The sequence below is a fragment of the Oncorhynchus mykiss genome, chromosome 14 (genome assembly GCF_013265735.2).
Source record: "Oncorhynchus mykiss isolate Arlee chromosome 14, USDA_OmykA_1.1, whole genome shotgun sequence".
In the NCBI taxonomy this organism is placed as follows: domain Eukaryota; kingdom Metazoa; phylum Chordata; class Actinopteri; order Salmoniformes; family Salmonidae; genus Oncorhynchus; species Oncorhynchus mykiss.
In genome coordinates, this window is record NC_048578.1 from 12,773,701 (window position 1) to 12,794,843 (window position 21,143).

At 44.4% G+C, this 21,143-nt stretch overlaps 1 protein-coding gene across 1 annotated transcript in view; it reads right to left on the minus strand.

Moving 5' to 3' along the window:
- LOC110488816 (neuronal acetylcholine receptor subunit beta-2) overlaps positions 1–18,880 on the minus strand; it is a 33,415-nt gene extending 14,535 nt beyond the window's left edge. Inside the window, exon 1 of the mRNA XM_021561221.2 lies at positions 18,305–18,880. Coding sequence (XP_021416896.1) covers positions 18,305–18,356 — 52 coding nt within the window. The 5' untranslated portion in view covers positions 18,357–18,880. The remainder of the gene's footprint in view (positions 1–18,304) is intronic.
- Between the last annotated feature and the right edge of the window lie 2,263 nt (positions 18,881–21,143).

Here is a 21,143-nt window from a genome sequence, read left to right on the forward strand (position 1 = left end):
CATATCACCACGGCCGTATTCATCATGCCCTGGTATCATCCTCACTGTGCATATATTTACATAACTCAGCATAACAGAGCGTGTGTAAACCATCCATTATAAAGGACTGTCATGTAGCAGAGCAAGTGAGGCACATCAGACCAACATCAGACCTTTCAGACCACAGCTGACTCAGTGCATTGCTTTTAATGAGGATTATTATGAACTAACTGCTTCTTGATTAGCATAATTGAAAGGTTGATTAGTGGGGACACACACACACACACACACACACACAGAGAGGGCAGTGTTTAGCGGAGCGAGGTTTAAATCTCGTGCTAAGCGAAGGTCCTTCTAATCTGGACTGCAGGGTCGTGGGATGTTCTCATCGCCTGTTGCCGCTGCAATGAGAATGCAATGTGCAAAATCTCTCCAGATAGAATGTGTGTGTATGTGTGGGTGTGTACGAACATTATATAGTCTCTGATCTGACAAACAGTTGTGATGTGATTGTGTCTTTACTGACGGTCCAATACACGCATCCACACACACATACAGTATTTACATACTTATACCATGGCATTGTTGAATATACATTTTTGATTGGATTGAAGGGAATTCTAATGCGTGCATTATTTCCCTATAGAGCTCAATATAATTGCACTGTATAATTCAATAGCTATGAAGTTCATTCTTATATGTTCTATTTTGTAGCTGCTTTTGAAAGCAAAAGTCGAATTGACAACATTATGTACATTGTTGAATTTGATTTTCATAATAGCAAGCTAGAATGATGGTTTGGTTAGCTAAACTAGTACGTCTGTTTGTTTGGTTACCAAGGCAGCTACTGTGGCTATCTAGCTAGTAGCTACTTCAGTGGATGTTGTCACATTTATACTGGAAAATTAATACATTTCTAGCGGCAAATATGTTATAGGCATGGTATAAAAGGGATGATCAACTCATGGCTCTATGTGTTCTCTGGAAAATAAAGCAATTAATGGAAGGCTTGTTCCCCTCTGCTAACGCGTTGCAGAACACACCTTACACGTCATACACTATTTTTCATAGAACGCATAGCCCCTCGTTGATTATCCCTTACTTATACAACGAGTGGGTCTAATCCTGGAGGCTGATTAGTTAAAACCGTATTCCAGCCGGTGTCTATTCCACAAATTACCACCAGCTAAGGCTATGAAGTTAAAATGCCTATTCAGTGATCCCTCTGACTGCGCAATCCACTGTCTCATCAACCAAGCCAGGCAATTTATAAACTTGATCTCCACTGCAAAAATAATTTAGACTTTATATCCCATTTTGTTTAGACTAGCATTTGGTTTTCAACAGTGGAGATTTGTATTAACCTTGCTCTCTGTCTTTCCGACATTTGCAACATTGTTTCAATATTGAAATTTGATCTCCAGATGTCCCATGATGAACGTGTCGGGAGTCAGAATGAGACAGACACGCTGACAGCTGTTCTCAACCAGTCGAAATCATGAATCATTTGCTGTCGTTCCAGCTTCTGTTTGAAGTTATTGTTGTTAGCTGTGTAGTTGGCTAGCTCCTCTGAGCAGTGTCCTGGAAATCATGCATCATTAGCTCATTGTTATGGATGTATCTATAAAAAAGAAAATCGCGAAAAAAAACGCTTAAACAAAAGCAGCTACTTTGCTGTTATTCTGGCTGCACTGGTTGAAGGGACTGTGTTAGCCGTAGTTGGATAGCTAACAAGCAAGGGATTAGAACGTTGCAGCCATCATGGCAACGGAACATTTAGAATGAACGAAATGGGTCCATAGATTTAAAGCAAAAATAATTAACGACTGGGCCGCGTCTCTGGCAACCGAACCGATAGAACGAACGACCAGCCGGCTTGGGTAGCAACCCTAGATTTGTGTCGGAATTATATATTGTGGAAGGATAAATTGTATGAATAAATTAATCCAAATAACATTTTCAATGAAAACATGTCAATCATTATTTGAATATGTTGGTAACCCGTAAAAGTGACAATGCCCTCGAAACCGGTGTTTGGAGGATATATTGGCATGGTTTGCCGGTCCGAGATTAACAACACAGTGCCAATATATCCTCCAAACACCGGCTTTGAGGGCATTATCACTTAAACATAATGCATGTATATACTGTATACACACACTACACATTTACTCACACACACACAGTCTAAAGCGCCACAGTCCAGGGGCTGCTGTATGACAGGGAGCTGATGTGATGATTATCTCCAGTTAACTGGATTAGTCACATGGTTCAGATCAGCTCATTGTACCACTCACACATTCCCTTCCATTAGGATGTTCTCCCCCATGTAATGCACTCCAAACGATGGCACCAGGGGTTAACTGAATGGCTTTCAGAGCCTCCACCGTAGCAGACACTATTATCCAGAGTGACTTACAGACAAACACATATCACAATCATAGGAAGCACATTTTCGCTCAAATAAAGCAGCTATCAGCAAAGTCAGTGCTACTAAGAAAAGACAAGTGTGAGTGTTCGTGCAAGAAAGGCAATGGTGTTAGTAGCCTATATACAGTGCTATCAGAAAGTTTTCAAACCCCTTGACGTTTTCCACATTTTGCTACGTTTACAGTCTTATTCTTAAATGGATTAAATAAAGAACTGTCCTCGTCAATCTGCACACAATACCCCATAATGACAAAGAGAAACAGGTTTTTAGAAATGTTAAAGTAAAAACAGAAATACGTTATTTACATAAGTATTCAAACCCTCTGCTATGAGACTCGAAATTGATCTCAGGTGCATCCTGTTTCCAATCATCATCCTTGAGATGTTTCTACAAATGTAGTAAATTCTATTGATTGGACATAGTTTGGAAAGGCCTGTCTATATAAGGTCCCACAGTTGACAGCGAGTGTCAGAGCAAAAACCAAGCCATTAGGTCGAAGGAATTGTCCATAGAGCTCAGAGACAGGATTGTGTCGAAGCACAGATCAGGGGAAGGGTACCAGAATATTTCTGAGGCATTGAAGGTCCACAAAAACACAGTGTCCTCCATCATTCTTAAATGGAAGATGTTTGGAACCACCAAGACTCTTCTTAGAGCTGGCTGCCCGGCAAAACTGAGCTATCGGCAGAGAAGGGCCTTGTTCAGGGAGGTGACCAAGACCAGATGGTCACTCTGATAAAGCTCTAGAATTCCTCTGTGGAGATGGGAGAACCTTCCAGAAGGATAACCATCTCTGCAGCACTCCAACAATCAGGCCTTTATCGTAGTGGCCAGACAGAAGCCACTCCTCAGTAAAACGGACATGACGGCCCGCTTGGAGTTTGCCAAAAGGCACCTAAAGACTCCCAGACCATGAGAAACAAGATTCTCTGGTCTGATGAAACAGCGCCATACGGTAAAGCATGGTGGTGGCAACATCATGCTGTGGAGATGTTTTTCAGCGGCAGGAACTGGGAGACTAGTCAGGATCGAAGGAAAGATGAAAGGAGTGATGTACAGAGAGATCCTTGATGAAAACCTGCTTCAGAGTGCTCAGGACCTCAGACTGGGGTGAAGGTTCACCTTACAACAGATCAACGACCCTAAGCACACAGCCAAGACAATGCAGGAGTGGCTTCAGGATAAATCTCTGAATGTCCTTGAGTGGCCCAGTCAGAGCCCGGACTTGAACTCGTTCTAACATCTCTGGAGAGACCTGAAAATAGCTGTGCAGCGACGCTCTCCATCCAACCTGACAGAGCTTGAGAGGATCTGCCTGGAAGAATGGGAGAAACTCCCCAAATACATGTGTGCCAAGCTTGTAGCGTCATACCCAAGAAGGCTTGAGGCTGTAATCACTTTCAAAGGTGCATCAAACGAGGGACTAAGTGAGGGAAACAAACAATTGAATACATTTTAGAATAAGGCTGTAATGTAACAAAATTTGGAAAAAGTGAAAGGGTCTGAATACTTTCCGAATGCACTGCATCTATTATAATTTTGCTGGTACAAATGTGTTCAACTTCCGCTGGAGTAGCTAGCAAGTTTACTAGATAGCTACAGTAGTTGCTGTGGTAACCAAACAAACAAATGTGCTAGTTTAGCTAACCAACCCATCAGTCCTAACTTGCAATTACGAAAATCGAATTCAACATTGCCAACAATGTTTTCATTTCGACTTTTGCGTTCAAAAGCAGTTCAAACATAGAACACGCAAAAATGAACTATAGCCATTGAATTCTACTGTGCAAATATAATGTACAATATAGGGAAATAATGCACTCTGTAGAACGCCCTTCAAGCTAATCAGAAACAGGTATTCAACAATGCCATGGTATGAGTTGCATTATCAGGTCTTTGTTTACCAAGTCTCTTTCCAGGAACATCATTCAGGATAGAAACATGTAAACTTTTATCCATTTAGAGAAGAAGTGAGTGGTGGTGGTTAGTAACATACATACTATAGACCTTCACGGAGTGAAATAAGTTGTCTGGCTGGTTAGCGATTCTCAGGAAGAATGTCACCTGAAGGTCAGGCACCTCAGATGCCCCACTGATGAACCCCCACTCACTGAGACTGGCACCACTATTACTTCCCAAAGTGGCACCCTATAACAGGACACACAGATATCTAACCCAGAACAGGACACACAGCCCTTTAACCCAGAACAGGACACACTGCTCTCTAACAATGATGATTCTTATAATCCTACGGGCGCTCTTGACTCTACTTCAAAGATCTACTGGCTTACAAAATGATTGACAGAAGTGGGAGTATGTAAGATTTACACTGTAAGTCTTCATTTTGAGAGGCAGAGGCGTGGCAGAGCAGAAACAGAGACAGACAAAGAGCATGAGGACTTTGTTTCAGACCAATGCATAATATCCCTCCCCACCTCTTCCTCCTCTTCCTCCCACCCACTGCACTCTAACTGCTTCAATAATTAATCTGATCTCAAATAAAAAAAACAGCATGATCTCACATGCAGAAAGTATGAAACACAATCAAAGGTTATACTCTGACGCTTTTATTTCCAACCGGGAACAACAACAGTCTCTTCCACAATGCACAAACACACTTGATTAGACTTCAGACAAATGCTCAGAGCAACATATTTTGGTTTCTTATGGGAAAAGACACCATCCAACACATATTCTACTTCTTCACGGGCAGAAGTATCCAGTCAGTAAATTATTTAATGACCCACCATCTACAGTATGGTGTCCTTGCCTTGTCATGGCCAACTACTTCCGCTGCGTCTGCCTCTGCCCTGCCCCTATATCTCCCAGCATTCAACTGGTTTAGCTACGTACTGCAGCAGCACCCTATGTCTTAGTTATGACCAGAGCCATATATTGACATCTCTCTATTTTTACTGAACAGAAATATAAACGCAACATGTAAAGTGTCGGTCCCATGTTCCATGAGTTGAATTAAAAGATCCCAAAAAGCTTATGTGTTTACATTCCTGTAAGTGAGACTCATTTGCCAAGATAACCCATCCACGTGACAGGTGTGGCATATCAAGAAGCTGAATAAACAGCATGATCATTACACAGGTTCACCTTCTGCTGGGGACAATAAAAGGCCACTTTAAAATGTGCAGTTTTGTCACAGTACCACTCATCTCCTCGGCTTTCGAGTCTCTTCAGGGGGATGACGATCTTCTCAAAGTTGGACTGCCTACCATCTGGTTCGGATATGGGAAGGAGACAAATGAAAACATTTTTTAACACGGCTAGCGGCTAGCCCTGGTCAACGATGTGCTTGCTCCGTGACATGTTGAAATGGTTCGTGTTTGTCTACCTTGACGACATCCTCGTTTTTTCCCAGTCAGCTCAAGAACACGTCCTTCACGTCCGACAGATCATTCAACGTCTCCAGCTTTTTGTTAAAGCAGAAAATGGTGAATTCCATCGCTTCACCATCTCCTTCCTAGGGTACGTCAATGCTGCTGGAAATATTCAGATGGACTCTGACAAGGTGAGAGAGCGGTGGTAAATTGGCCTCAACCCACATCCAGAGTTGCAGCTTCAACGTTTCCTGGGGTTTGCTCATTTCTACCGCAACTTCATTCGGGGTTACAGCACCCAAGCTTCCCCCCTCTCAGCACTCACCTCTCCCAAGGTTCCATTCACGTGGTCTCCAGCAGCTGACCGGGCATTCTCGCACCTCGAGAATACAGCTTCTATCTTAATCCATCTGGACCCGTCAGTTTATGGTGGAAGTCGACACCTCGGACATCTGAGTTGGGTCCATCCTGTCCCAGCGTTCTTCCCAGGACCAAAAGCTGCATCCCTTCGCTTTCCTTTCCCAATAGTCTTAACCCCGCTGAGAGGAACTACGACATGGGCAATCGAGAACTACTCGCAGTGAAGATGCGATCCTTCAACACTGAAGGAGTGGAGGCACTGGTTAGAGGGGGTGGAACATCCATTCATAGTGTGGTCTGATCACAAAAACCTGGAATGTCTGTGCACTGCCAAGCACCTCAACTCTAGGCAAGCTCGATGGGGCCTGCTATTCACTCGGTTCACCTTTACCATCTCCTACCACCCGGGGTCCAAGAAGGTGAAGCCAGATGCGCTCTCACACCTCTATAGCCCCGCTGCTACACAGTCGGGCCCCGAGCCCATCCTCCCTATCTCTTGTCTTGCGGCTGCACTCAACTGGGGCATAGAGAACCAGGTCCGTGAGGCACAGCATTCTCATCTGGACCCTGGGGGGTGTCCGGCTAACCAACTGTTTGTCCCGGACTCATTCCCCAATCCTGAAATGGTCTCATTCCTCCAGACTGGCCTGCCATCCTGGTGTTACACCATGGTTCCTGATGTCTCCGCGTTTGTTGCCGCCTGCACTGTGTGTGCTCAGAATTCTACCCCGCAGCAAGCTTCGGCTGGCTTCCTTCAACTACTCCCTGTTCCTCACCACCTCTGGTCCCATATATCCCTGGACTTCGTCACAGGTCTCCCTCCACCAGATGGCAACACCACTATCCTTACGGTGGTAGATAGGTTTTCCAAGGCCGCCCATTTCATTCCCCTTTCCAAGTTACCCTTAGCCAAGGAGACGGCCCAGCTCATGGTGCAGCACGTCTTCCAGTGGACATGGTCTCTGATCGCGGTCCTCAGTTCTTGTCCCGGTTCTGGAAGGCGTTCTGCACCCTCAATGGGTCATCAACTCCAGGCCAACGGCCAGTCAGAGCGAGCCAATCTTGGAGACGGCTCTTTGCTGCCTCGTCTCCGCCAACCCCACCACCTGGAGCCAGCAACTCTTATGGGTGGAATAAGCTCGCAACACCCATCCCTGCTCGTCCACTGGTCTCTCGCCTTTCGAGTGTTCCTTGGGACATCAGCTTTCCTGAGCAAGAGGAAGAGGTCAGCATACCCTCGGCCCAGATGTTCGTCCGCCACTGTAGGCATACCTGGAAGAGAGCCCGGTCCGCCCTTCCAAAGACCACCTCCAGTTATCGGCAACAGGCGAGCCGCCACCGGACTCCTGCTCCCCGCTATAGTCTCAGGCAGAGGGTATGGCTGTCCACTCGGGATCTGCCCCTCTGGGTGGAGTCCCGTAAACCTTCCCCATCTCCAAGATTCTTAGCCTCTCTGCTGTTTGTCTTCTGTTGCCCCACACCCTCCGTATACATCCCACTTTTCATGTGTCTAGGATCCAACCTCTGTCTCACAGCCCTTTGTCTCCTGTTTCCAGCCTGCCTTGAGCCTACCTGCCGTCCTGCACCTGTCGGACTCTGACCTGGTTACGAACCTCTGCCTGTCCTCGACCTGCCCTTTGCCTGCCCCCTGTGTTATAATAAATGATCTGAGAACTTAATCATCAACCTCCTGTGTCTGCGTCTGGGTCATATCCTGAGCCGTGATAATGAAGGCCTGATTCACACAGTCTCCTCTGAACAGTTGATGTTGAGATGTGTCTGTTGCTTGAACTCTGTGAAGCATTTATTGAGGCCTGCAGTCTGAGTTGCAGTTAACTCTAATGAACTTATCCTCTGCAGCAGAGGTAACTCTGGGTTTTCCTTTCCTGTGGCGGTCCTCATGAGAGCCAGTTTCATCATAGCGCTTGATGGTTTTTGCATCTGCACTTTAATAAACATTTCTGGATTGACTGACCTTTATGTCTTAAAGTAATGATGGACTGTCGTTTCTGTTATTTGAGCTGTTCTTGCCATAATATGGACTTGGTCTTTTACCGAATAGGGCTATCTTCTGTATACCACCTTGTCACAACACAACTGATTGGCTCAAATGCATTAAGAAGGAAAGAAATTCCACAAATGAACTTTTAACAAGGCACACCTGTTAATTGAAATGTGACTACCTCCAGGTGACTACCTCATGAAGCTGGTTGAGAGAATGCCAAGAGTGTGTAAAGCTGTCATCCAAGCAAAGGGTGGCTACTTTGAAGAATCTCAAATATAAAATAGATTTTGATTTGTTTAACACTTTTTTGGTTACTACATGGTTCTACATGTGTTATTTCATAGTTTTGATGATTTCACTATTATTCTACAACATAGAAAATAGTAAAAAATAAAGGAAAACTCTTGAATGAGTAAGTGTGTCCAAACTTTTGACTGGTACTGTATATATAATATACAAACAATATATATATATAAATATTCTGTAAATTGGTCTGGTTATGATAGCTCAGATACTGTAGCTGTGTGTTTTGTCTTCTCTGACTGTTAACCTTGTGTTGTGGGTGTGTTTTGGCTGTGCTGACTGTTAACCTTGTGTTGTGGGTGTGATTTGGTTGCTCTGACTGTTAACCTTGTTTTGTGGGTGTGTTTTGGCTGATCTGAATGTTAACATTGTGATTTGGCTGCTCTGACTGTTAACCTTGTTTTGTGGGTGTGATTTTTCTGCTCTGATCATGATTCTTGTGAAGGTGATAATTGTGTTGACTGGGATCATTGCCATAACTATGCAGTTTGTAAATTTCCTGCGCTGGCTGTCCCAGGCTGTTGTAGGTTGTGTTAGAACTGTTGTTGTTGGTGGTGTGTGTGTTTGTGTGCGTGCGTGTGCGTTGGCGTGCGCGTGCGTGTACGTGTGTGTGCGTGCGTGCATGTGTGTGTGTGTGTGTGGGTGTGTGTGTGTGTGTGTGTGTGTGTGTGTGTGTGTGTGTGTGTGTGTGTGTGTGTGTGTGTGTGTGTGTGTGTGTGTGTGTGTGTGTGTGTGTGTGCTCCCAGTCTCAGCTGTGACAGTAGCACTTGTGTTGCAGGCGACATTACACTCCCACGCTGAGAATAACTATACCCAGCCCTCCTCCAGCCTACTCATCTCCTCTCGTCCCCTCACCCCCTCCTCTTCTCTCTTCTCTTCCCTTGCTCTCCTCCCCCTCTCCTCTCCCCTTTGTCCTCCTCTCCTCTCTTCCTTTGCTCTCTCATCCCCCATCTCCTTTATTCCCTTGCTCTCTTCTCCCCTTTCCACTCCTCCATTGCCTTCCTCTGCTCTCCTCTCCTCTACTCCCCCCCCCTTCCCTTACTCTCCTCCCACATCTCTTCTCTTTCCTTGCTCTCATCTCTCCTTTCTTTCCTCTCGCTTCCTCTCCTCTTCCCTTTCCCTCCCCTGCTCTGCTCTCCTCTCCAGCGACAGTAACAGGTTACAAGTGCAGGTCGAGCGGAGCGAAGGCAGGAGAGGGAGACTGGTTTTCTCCTGTTCTCTTCTCCCTGTGTGTCATTCTCACATCAACCAATGTGGCCTGGAGCAGGAGAGGGAGCGGAGCCTGGTTTCTAAAACCAACTGATTCAACTCCTGCTGCTGGCTCTCACAGAACGTCATCTAGATAAGAGACCCCTCGACGTCTCTCTCTCTTTCCTTTTCTCTCTTTATCTCTCTATCTTTCTGTCTATCCCTTTCACAAAGAGACCAAAATCCCAATCATTTACCATGCCTGCTTTTTTTATACCAGCATTTTGGTGTATCTTAAAGGGGTAGGCGGTAAAAAAACAAAAAAACATTGTAAATTAAAAGCCACCTAAAGACCTGGTCATGATTCCTGCATTTGCACAGACCCTGTAACCAAAATACAGGTATCTTGTCTGTGTGACTGGTTCGCTACTTTTTTGCAGGTAAAGTCATGAATACCTCCATTATTTAACACATCCCTCCTTTTAAATGCATACAGCTCCCATGGATTAACAACACCCCCCAACCCCTCCCAATTTTCCAGTCACCCACGGATATGTAAATAAGGGGCTGTTTGAAAGGAGGTCATGTTAACATTGAATTATATTTTTTACTGGTAATATACCAAATATTCTGTCTGAAAAGAGTATAATCTCTCACTTTCTATCTCTCTCTCTCTCTCCCCTTTTTCTCCCTCTCGATCTCTCTATCGCATTTTCTTCTGCTCTCTGAATATGGTCTCCAGATTATTCGTCGAGGTATTGTGCCAATTCTTTCCAAAACAGTGTTTCTGAAATATTTAAAATATCACCTCAGGAATGGACATGATCAAGACCACAGTGATGCACTAACGATTCTCATTAAAAAAATAACACATTCAAACAAGTGATACTGTGGGACACCTACAATGTTCATTTGAATCACTAACATTGCCTGTCAGTGAGTACGCACGTCTACACTGTAAACTTTGTCAAGTGGAAAACATCAACATAATAACAGCCACACATAATAGAACAAACACACAACAAAACGTAAAAGCCTTACGCAGCTCCAAAGGCCCACAAACAATGTTTTTAACGCAAAAGAGAGCTGATTTCCATAGCCCGGCGGGATGTGGGGGAGGGTGGGGGGTTGTGGGGGTGCAGACTGCTAAATAGTCAATTAATGCTACCCAAAGTAGCTCTGCTGACTCTATCTTGCGCTTACCCTATGCACACTACATTGACACTCCCACTCAAAACCCACACGCATTCACATACTGTACACTACATATGCACACAGACACTTAACACACATATGCATACAGACACAACACAAACACACACATACGCACACTCTCACACACACACACACTTCTACACTCATAATTTGCTGCTGCTACTCTGTTCTTTATTTTACTCTTATTATTTTCTATCCTGATGCCTAGTCACTTGACCCTTCAAGTACATGTCTACCTCAAATATCTCGTACCTCTGTACATTGATCTGGTACCGGTACGTCCTATATAGTACTCCACGTTGATCTGTTACTGGTACGTCCTGTATAGAGCTCCACATTGATCTGGTACTGGTACGTCCTAAATAGAGCTCCACATTGATATGGTACCGGTACGTCCTGTATAGAGCTCCACATTGATCTGGTACTGGTACGTCCTAAATAGAGCTCCACATTGATCTGGTACCGGTACGTCCTATATAGTACTCCACGTTGATCTGTTACTGGTACGTCCTGTATAGAGCTCCACATTGATCTGGTACTGGTACGTCCTAAATAGAGCTCCACATTGATCTGGTACTGGTACATCCTGTATAGAGCTCCACATTGATCTGGTACTGGTACATCCTGTATAGAGCTCCACATTAATCTGGTACTGGTACGTCCTAAATAGAGCTCCACGTTGATCTGGTACTGGTACATCCTGTATAGAGCTCCACATTGATCTGGTACTGGTACGTCCTATATAGAGCTCCACATTGATCTGGTACTGGTACATCCTATATAGAGCTCCACATTGATCTGGTACTGGTACGTCCTATATAGAGCTCCACATTGATCTGGTACTGGTACATCCTGTATAGAGCTCCATTCTGTGTATTTTATTTTACTCCTCGTGTTAATATTTTATTGTCATTATTATTTTTTAACTCTGCATTGTTGGGAAGGGCTCATGAGCAAAGATTTCACGGTAAAGTCTACATGAGTTGTATTTGGCGCATGTGACAAATCAAATGTGACTTGATTTGCATGCGTGCAGCAAGCTAAAGACTGCTAGCATGTGATTGCCCTTCCTGCACCCCTGGGCATTGAGCAGCCCAGCATTGAGCAGCCCCAGCATTGAGCAGCCCAGCATTGAGCAGCCTCAGCATTGAGCAGCCCCAGCATTGAGCAGCCAGCATTGAGCAGCCCAGCATTGAGCAGCCCAGCATTGAGCAGCCCAGCATAGAGCAGCCCCAGCATAGAGCAGCCCCAGCATAGAGCAGCCCCAGCATAGAGCAGCCCAGCATTGAGCAGCCCCATCATTGAGCAGCCCAGCATTGAGCAGCCCCAGCATTGAGCAGCCCAGCATTGAGCAGCCCCAGCATAGAGCAGCCCAGCATTGAGCAGCCCAGCATTGAGCAGCCCCAGCATTGAGCAGCCCCAGCATTGAGCTGCCCAGCATTGAGCAGCCCCAGCATTGAGCAGCCCAGCATTGAGCAGCCCCAGCATTGAGCAGCCCAGCATTGAGCAGCCCCAGCATTGAGCAGCCCGACATTGAGCAGACCAGCATTGAGCAGCCCAACCTTGAGCAGACCAGCATTGAGCAGCCAGGTAAAAAGCAAGAGATCTAGACAGAAGAAAAGACTGAGATAGAGTTCCAGACAGTGAGAACATTAAGCTAAACTCCAGTGAGGCAGTTGTCAGATTTAGCTGTTTCCAGACAGAGTGAGACGAGAGGTGACAGTGACACAGTCACTCTATGTTGTCTTCCTAGACAGCTCTCAGAGGACAGGCAGAGTGTCTAGTCTACAGGTGCTTACTACACGTCCGCAGGAGGAAGATAAGCCAAGTTAGAAAAACACATTAAGAAGCCTACTGCACTGGAAGTTAGACATTTTACATCTTCATATCAACCATGTGTTACCAGCCCACCTTAAAATGACACTATGTGTATTAAAAGTTTATATTTATGTCATTTTATCAAAGAAAATGTAAGAGTTACAAACCAACTTTTCAATGCAACCTCACCTGACCTGACATGATGACCACTCTTTAGGCCTACCTGAGAATCCAAGTATCTAGTCTTGGGAAGCATATGCTTTTGGTGTGACCATCTGGTGCCGGAGGAGATGGCTGCCGTTTTACGATCCCCTAACCAATTGTGCTATTGTGTGTGTTTTTTTATTTTTCTTTAACGTGTCGGACCGGAAGGATTTACTTCAGATGTCTGACAAGGCCCTCATCCCCGTCATTCACATGAGAAAGAGACAGAGATATCAGGGACGAAGGTCTTGGTGCCTTGTAAGGATCCGATGGCGAGCGGGTAATCTCCCTTTACCATCGGTCCTATTAGCCAACGTACAATCAATGGAAAATAAAAAATAATGAACTACGATCACGTATATCCTTCCAACGGGACATTAAAAACTGTAATACAGTGCCTTGCGAAAGTATTCGGCCCCCTTGAACTTTGCGACGTTTTACCACATTTCAGGCTTCAAACATAAAGATATAAAACTGTATTTTTTTGTGAAGAATCAACAACAAGTGGGACACAATCATGAAGTGGAACGACATTTATTGGATATTTCAAACTTTTTTAACAAATCAAAAACTGAAAAATTGGGCGTGCAAAATTATTCAGCCCCTTTACTTTCAGTGCAGCAAACTCTCTCCAGAAGTTCAGTGAGGATCTCTGAATGATCCAATGTTGACCTAAATGACTAATGAGGATAAATACAATCCACCTGTGTGTAATCAAGTCTCCGTATAAATGCACCTGCACTGTGATAGTCTCAGAGGTCCGTTAAAAGCGCAGAGAGCATCATGAAGAACAAGGAACACACCAGGCAGGTCTGAGATACTGTTGTGAAGAAGTTTAAAGCCGGATTTGGATACAAAAAGATTTCCCAAGCTTTAAACATCCCAAGGAGCACTGTGCAAGCGATAATATTGAAATGGAAGGAGTATCAGACCACTGCAAATCTACCAAGACCTGGCCGTCCCTCTAAACTTTCAGCTCATACAAGGAGAAGACTGATCAGAGATGCAGCCAAGAGGCCCATGATCACTCTAGATGAACTGCAGAGATCTACAGCTGAGGTGGGAGACTCTGTCCATAGGACAACAATCAGTCGTATATTGCACAAATCTGGCCTTTATGGAAGAGTGGCAAGAAGAAAGCCATTTCTTAAAGATATCCATAAAAAGTGTCGTTTAAAGTTTGCCACAAGCCACCTGGGAGACACACCAAACATGTGGAAGAAGGTGCTCTGGTCAGATGAAACCAAAATTGAACTTTTTGGCAACAATGCAAAACGTTATGTTTGGCGTAAAAGCAACACAGCTGAACACACCATCCCCACTGTCAAACGTGGTGGTGGCAGCATCATGGTTTGGGCCTGCTTTTCTTCAGCAGGGACAGGGAAGATGGTTAAAATTGATGGGAAGATGGATGGAGCCAAATACAGGACCATTCTGGAAGAGAACCTGATGGAGTCTGCAAAAGACCTGAGACTGGGACGGAGATTTGTCTTCCAACAAGACAATGATCCAAAACATAAAGCAAAATCTACAATGGAATGGTTCAAAAATAAAACATATCCAGGTGTTAGAATGGCCAAGTCAAAGTCCAGACCTGAATCCAATCGAGAATCTGTGGAAAGAACTGAAAACTGCTGTTCACAAATGCTCTCCATCCAACCTCACTGAGCTCGAGCTGTTTTGCAAGGAGGAATGGGAAAACATTTCAGTCTCTCGATGTGCAAAACTGATAGAGACATACCCCAAGCGACTTACAGCTGTAATCGCAGCAAAAGGTGGCGCTACAAAGTATTAACTTAAGGGGGCTGAATAATTTTGCACGCCCAATTTTTCAGTTTTTGATTTGTTAAAAAAGTTTGAAATATCCAATAAATGTCGTTCCACTTCATGATTGTGTCCCAATTGTTGTTGATTCTTCACAAAAAAATACAGTTTTATATCTTTATGTTTGAAGCCTGAAATGTGGCAAAAGGTCGCAAAGTTCAAGGGGGCAGAATACTTTCGCAAGGCACTGTATCTTATGTTTCACCGAGTCGTGGCTGAACGACGACATGAATAATGAATAACACAGCTGGTGGGTTTTAAGATTTTTCGGCAGGATAGAACAACGAGGAGTACACCACATAAGTCACTGGCTTCATCAATAAGCCCATTGATGATGTCGTCCCCACAGTGACCGTACATACATTTCCCAACCAGAAGCCATGGATTACAGGCAACATCCGCACTGAGCTAAAGGGTAGAGCTGCCACTTTCATGGAGCAGGACTCTAACCCGGAAGCTTAAAATAAATCCCACTATGCCCTCTGACGAACCATCAAACAGGTAAAGCGTCAATACAGGACCTAGACTGAATCACATTACACCGGCTCTGACATTTGTCGGATGTGGCAGGGCTTGCAAACTATTACAGACTACAAAGGGCACAGCCATGAGCTGCCCAGTGACATGAGCCTACCAGATGAGCTAAATTACTTCTATGCCCTCTTCGAGGCAAGTAACACTGAAACATGCATGAGAGCATCAGATGTTCCGGACGACTGTGTGATCACGCTCTTCGTAGTTGACGTGAGTAAGACCTTTAAACAGGTCAACTTTCACAAGGCCCCGATGGATTACCAGGACGTGTACTATGAGCATGCTCTGACCAACTGGCAATTGTCTTCACTTACATTTTCAACCTGTCCCTGACTGAGTCTGTAATACCAGCATGTTTCAAGTAGACCACCATAGTCTCTGTGCCAAGGAAAAAGAGGACCGAGCACCCATTCTCATCGACCGGGCTGTAGTGGAGCAGGTTGAGAGTTTCAAGTTCCTTGGTGTCCACATCACCAACAAACTATCATGGTCCAAACACACTAATCAAATCAAATTTGATTTGAAATAGTATATTTTAAAAGACCCAGGGTGGGTTGCACCAACATGGATGAACTCTGAAACTGGGTTAAATCAAGGTTTATCTATTAATCTTGTTGCACCAAATTTTAAACCTAGTTTTAAATAAATCCTAGTTAAATGATATCCTTCCACTAATCTAAGTTTAGTTTTCAAATTGAACATAGATTAATGTTGATCATTTTGCTCAATGAATATAAACTTAGATTGGAGATGAATTCTAAACTGCCACTTGAGGTGGTTTAACTGATAAAAGGGCAGCATATCTACTGTGGAGAGACCAAAACGAGTTCCTCAGATAATAATTATTATGCAACATGCTGTAACGGGCCTGATAACGGCCTGATTGTAGTGAAGTAATGTTAGCATTAACACATTATAGGCATTGATATTTACCAATTATTTGTGCTTACTGAATATTGGTGGGTCAAATTGTCCGTCGTAGTCATATGGGTTATGAAGAGGAGCAAACTGCTGGAGAATCATATCGCATATCTTCTGGGTGATAGGATGAATTCCCTTGAACAAGAGGCTCTCGTCTGAAATAGCCCCCGCCTCTCCTCTGCCGCATCCTTTTTGGCTTTCGCTTTGAAGTTTTTCCCATCCGATTTGGGTCCCTCTTCTCTTTAATCCGTGTTGATCTATTACATTTGTCACAAAAAAGTGGCCCAGGTGTCTTCCTTCTTTTTTGACAGTCGTGTTGACTTTCTTTTTATCCTCCAGTACGTTACTAAATTTCTCCATCAGCTCCGAGAATATTTTTTTTCATAAACAGAAATGTTTACTTCTTTGACGTGCCATGATCAGGTGGCTAGCGGACAAATAATACAGTTGCTAAATAACTTTAAGTAACGACAATAATAAACAATATTGTATGCTAGCTATCTTGGTTTATAAACTACCTAGCTACGTTAGCTAACAAATTAGTTTTCTGTCTAGTACTGGCAAATAATGGATTTTATTTCAAATCAGGCAACACACGATAACCTTTCAGATGGAGTTGAAGTAGTTCTAACGTTACGTTGTTATTATTTTATCAAGGAACATAAACTTTGTGGCCTCATTTGTCAAGTAGGCTAGCTACTTCATTTCAACTTATGAAATACCTCATAAATTGGTGTAACATGTCACTAATCACAGTTTAAAACCGTTAGTCATAGATTTACTGATCCAGATTTAAAATTAATTGGTGCAACACATCTCTGATTAATTACAAACCTAGATTTACAAAACCTAGATTAGCTCTAATCCTATATGAATTTAAACCATGTTGGTACAATCCACAATCCAGTAGGCTGATCTGAAAAGCGTGACTATGCTGAAATGTATCCTAATTCAGCACCATGGAAAGCGTTGGTCAAGAGGCCCTAATTCGGCACCATGAACAGTGTAGGTCAATGGTCCCTAATTCAGCACCATGGACAGCGTCAGTCAAGGGGCTCTATTTCAGCAGCATGGACAGCATCAGTCAAGGGGGGCATAATTCAGCATCATGGATAGTGTCGGTCAAGGGGGCCCTAATTCAGCACCATGGATAGCGTCAGTCAAGGGCAGACCAGGGCTTTTGACACCGCTAGGTTGCTATACAGTAGCTGACCAGCTCGTGACTGACAAATGCAGAATGAAAGGGCTTGATAAAGAAGGCCTAGGGACAATAAAGAAACTAAAAAGGTGACACACTGACGCACATATGTACATATCTATGTTGTAGAGATAACTCAAAATGAAATAAAAGCATTCCTCTTTGGGTTTGAGTCAAATTCAACTGAGGCTATTGTTCCAAATCCTGGATGGACAACTTGATGTCCTTCCTAACCATCAGCAGCAGTGGGCTTTGCGCAAACCAAACCATTAAGCACAATTAGCCATAATGAAATCATAATAGCCTAATCAAGCATGTTTAATTGCCATTGTGAGAATTCAATTAGACACTAAATGGAAATTCCCTGTCGGTTAAAAGGCTGTCATAAAATGTATATAATGTCACAAGATACGTGAAGTGAGTCAGTTTTATAATTTAATCAATTCGGCCAAAAGCTTCAAACATTAGCCTAATAAAGTTGGCTAGGCCTACTGTAGGCCTCCAGTGTGAAATTCGGAGACTTCTCTCTAAGCCTGTGTGTGTATATGGCACATTTATGCGTAGTGCATAACAGCCAGCGTGTATTAGTTGTGTAAAATAATGCACGTTAGTTAATCGAGCCATGTTAAAAATCACGTGCTTAACACAATCTGACGCACGGAAAACGACTTTCCCCACTGGACCATAATGTCCCGTTGAAAATATATCATGTTATCAAACCAGGGCAACAATTAAAACATCACAATGAATTCCAACAATATCATAGAAACAATAATACACACAATCCCCGTTACGCATAGTCTATATCCAGACAGGAATGAGAATATTTGTCATTATGTATCCTCTAGGTCTTGAAATTCACAAGAAAGTATGATTCACTCTCCAACTGTAAGCATCATGAACATGCAGGGTGTGTCGCGGTCAAATTACAATATCAAGAAGCCATGGTAGGCTATTGCTATATGGGCCTGTCTAAGTATAGGATTACTCACTTGCCACGGTGAGAACCAGGAGAGCGAACGCTGCTGTCATCCGGGCTGCCATCGCCGCTCGCTCCCTCCACTGCGCCCCTGAGATCCGAAAAACTTGGAGATGGACGAGTTTCCTGTTTCCCCGCTCTTTCGCTCCCACTATGAAAAGGAAAAATAATACCAGAGACAGCACACACCAGCGCGTAATACGAGGGTAACTTAAGGTGTCATTTTAAGTCATTGGTATCCGACGATCCCGTTAGTTTGATAAAGGGGGAGGCTTCAAATCTCGTTACTAGGCGAGGGTTGTTGAGTCTTCCCAGATGAGGAGGCTTGTTTCTGTCACAGCGCGTCTGAGTGGGGCTACGTGTCAAATCCCCGCCAGTCATGGAACAGCAAGTGCACGGCAAACCGGGGGTGCAGAAACGGAGTCCATAATTACACTTGAGTATTAAAATGTTATTTTTCCCAAAATTTTGCGGCTATGAAGATGGATGGCGAGTTACGGGAGATAAGGTAATCCCGTTGATGGTAGACTGTCCAGCCATTGCCTACTGTAGATAAAATATTAAAGCGGTCGTCCTCACTTTGCGCATGCCAGTCTGGTGCGCTCTCGGTCGGGCGGCGGAAGGTTGCGGTCTCTATCGCTCAGTTTTGATCTAGCCTACACAGTTGCTATTTGTGACAACAAATAGGAAGCAATTACAGCAGAGATCCCCGAGGCGATCGGCTATTCTAATAGACTGTATTTACTTGTTTTAATTGAATGGGGATTAATCCTTCGAAAACCACATTTTGTTTTTAAGTAAAACCCCATGGGTTGCCACTCAAAAACAAAAACAAAACATAAAACGCTTTTAATGTAAAAAATAAAATAATAAACTTGTACTTTTCAGGCTTCACAAGCAGTCATCACCATAACACATGATCATGGCAGAGAAAAACACCTTGTGCCCTTAAAGATCTAAGTAGAGAGAGATTGATAGCGCATGCAGAATAACCATGCAGGCGCCATGATGCCTGATATCATAGTTATCAGCATTAAACACATTAGACCTGGGTGCACCACATGGAGCAGTCTCATCCCTCTAGCCTGAAGAGAGATGCTGGTTGGGGAGAGGTGTGCATCATGGGGCAGGGCTTTGCAACCCATAACAGAGATGTCTGATAAATGAATGGTTATCTAAGAAAAATGAGCAGGTTAAACGTTTATGGGCACTTCACTGAGGTGGATATTCAAGGGCCCAAAACGGGGCCATTTAGAGTCCTTGTTGAAAAGTTGACTCACTGTGTTCTGGTCCCAGTCTGGTTGAAAGGTCAACCCCCACTCTGGTTGAAGGTCAACCCTTACTCTGGACAAGGTCTGTATTGTAGTATACCCCAAAAGTGAATGTGGCCCTTAGCACTGAGCATAGGCCTACAGTGACACATACATATGTAATATATAATTTTACACAGAAAGAGCGAGCCCACTTGAGTCAAGCCAATTGTGAGTGTAGTGAACATCTCTATAACACGAAGCTCAGGCCCATGCACGGCTCTGACTGTATGAGTATGCAGTATGCCGGATAGGGAAATAAGGAAATAGGTCAATGCTGAAACCATGCGAGGTGTTTAATTTCATTACCTGAGAATAAACACAACTACCTCAGCCTCGCGTGGCGGCCCCAGCTGGTAACCATGGGCTCCGTAATAATTACAGAGGGAGATTATGCAATTAACTCTGTGTGAACTTAATTAACGGTTCAAATCGCCCCCCCCCCCCCCCCCCCCCCCCCCACCCCCCTCCCAATGCGCTACACTCTGAGACCCGTGCTAACTACCCAGGGATACTTCTGTAAAGTTGACAGAAGGGAAGAGGAGGGAGGGGTGGAGGGTTTGGGGGGATGGAGTCAAAGGAAGAGAAGGCGGGGGGGGGGGGGGGGAGTTCTCCTAGAGAAAGGGGGCGGTAAATAGAGAGAGGAGGAGAGGGATGAGAGGGAGGAGACACAGATACCCACTCTCCTCTCATCAACTCCAACCCTAACTCCACACTTGCCAACATAACACATACATTCACAGGATAACAGTATAGATATCCAGTTACCTTAACAGCAGGATATCTCAGTTCCACCTTGCCCGTTAAAGTGGGTATGCCATAACAGAGCCACATCTCTGCTGATGACCTAATCAAATTAACATCCATCACCCCCCCTTGGCCCCGCTCACCCCACCCCTCAGACCAGTAGGCCTGCTTGTAAAAGCTGTGGTGTGTGTGTGTGTGTGTGTGTGTGTGTGTGTGTGTGTGTGTGTGTGTGTGTGTGTGTGTGTGTGTGTGTGTGTGTGTGTGTGTGTGTGTGTGTGTGTGTGTGTGTGTGTGTGTGTGTGTGTGTGTGTGTGTGTGTGTGTGTTTGTGTGTGTGTGTGGGGTGTGGAGGGAGGTGGAGGGCCGAGGGTGGAGGGAGAGTGGAAACAGCATAAATCTAATCAGAGCTACTTAGAGCTCCCTGACGGCTGTGCCAAGAGAGACTGAGACCAGGCCCCTGAGATGAGCAGCCTCCGACAGCAAGCAAACAAACAAGCAAGCAAAAAAAACGGAATATCCATAGCACTTTGTCCTCCTCTCTCCAAACACCGGCATTAATGACACAGGATGGAAATGATGACTTTTCTCCCCGACGTGTGGCAATGACAGTTTAATTACTACTTATCCACACACCGCCTAAAGTAATATTTCAACACCAGCGCCAACTCTCTCCTCAGCCTCGTCAACACATTCCCCACCAACCTACCCTGGCAATATCTACCTTCCTGTCTCTTGCCACACTCCTAACCCCCTAACTCTCACACCTATCCTAGCTTCAGATAACTCTTTTCTCCCC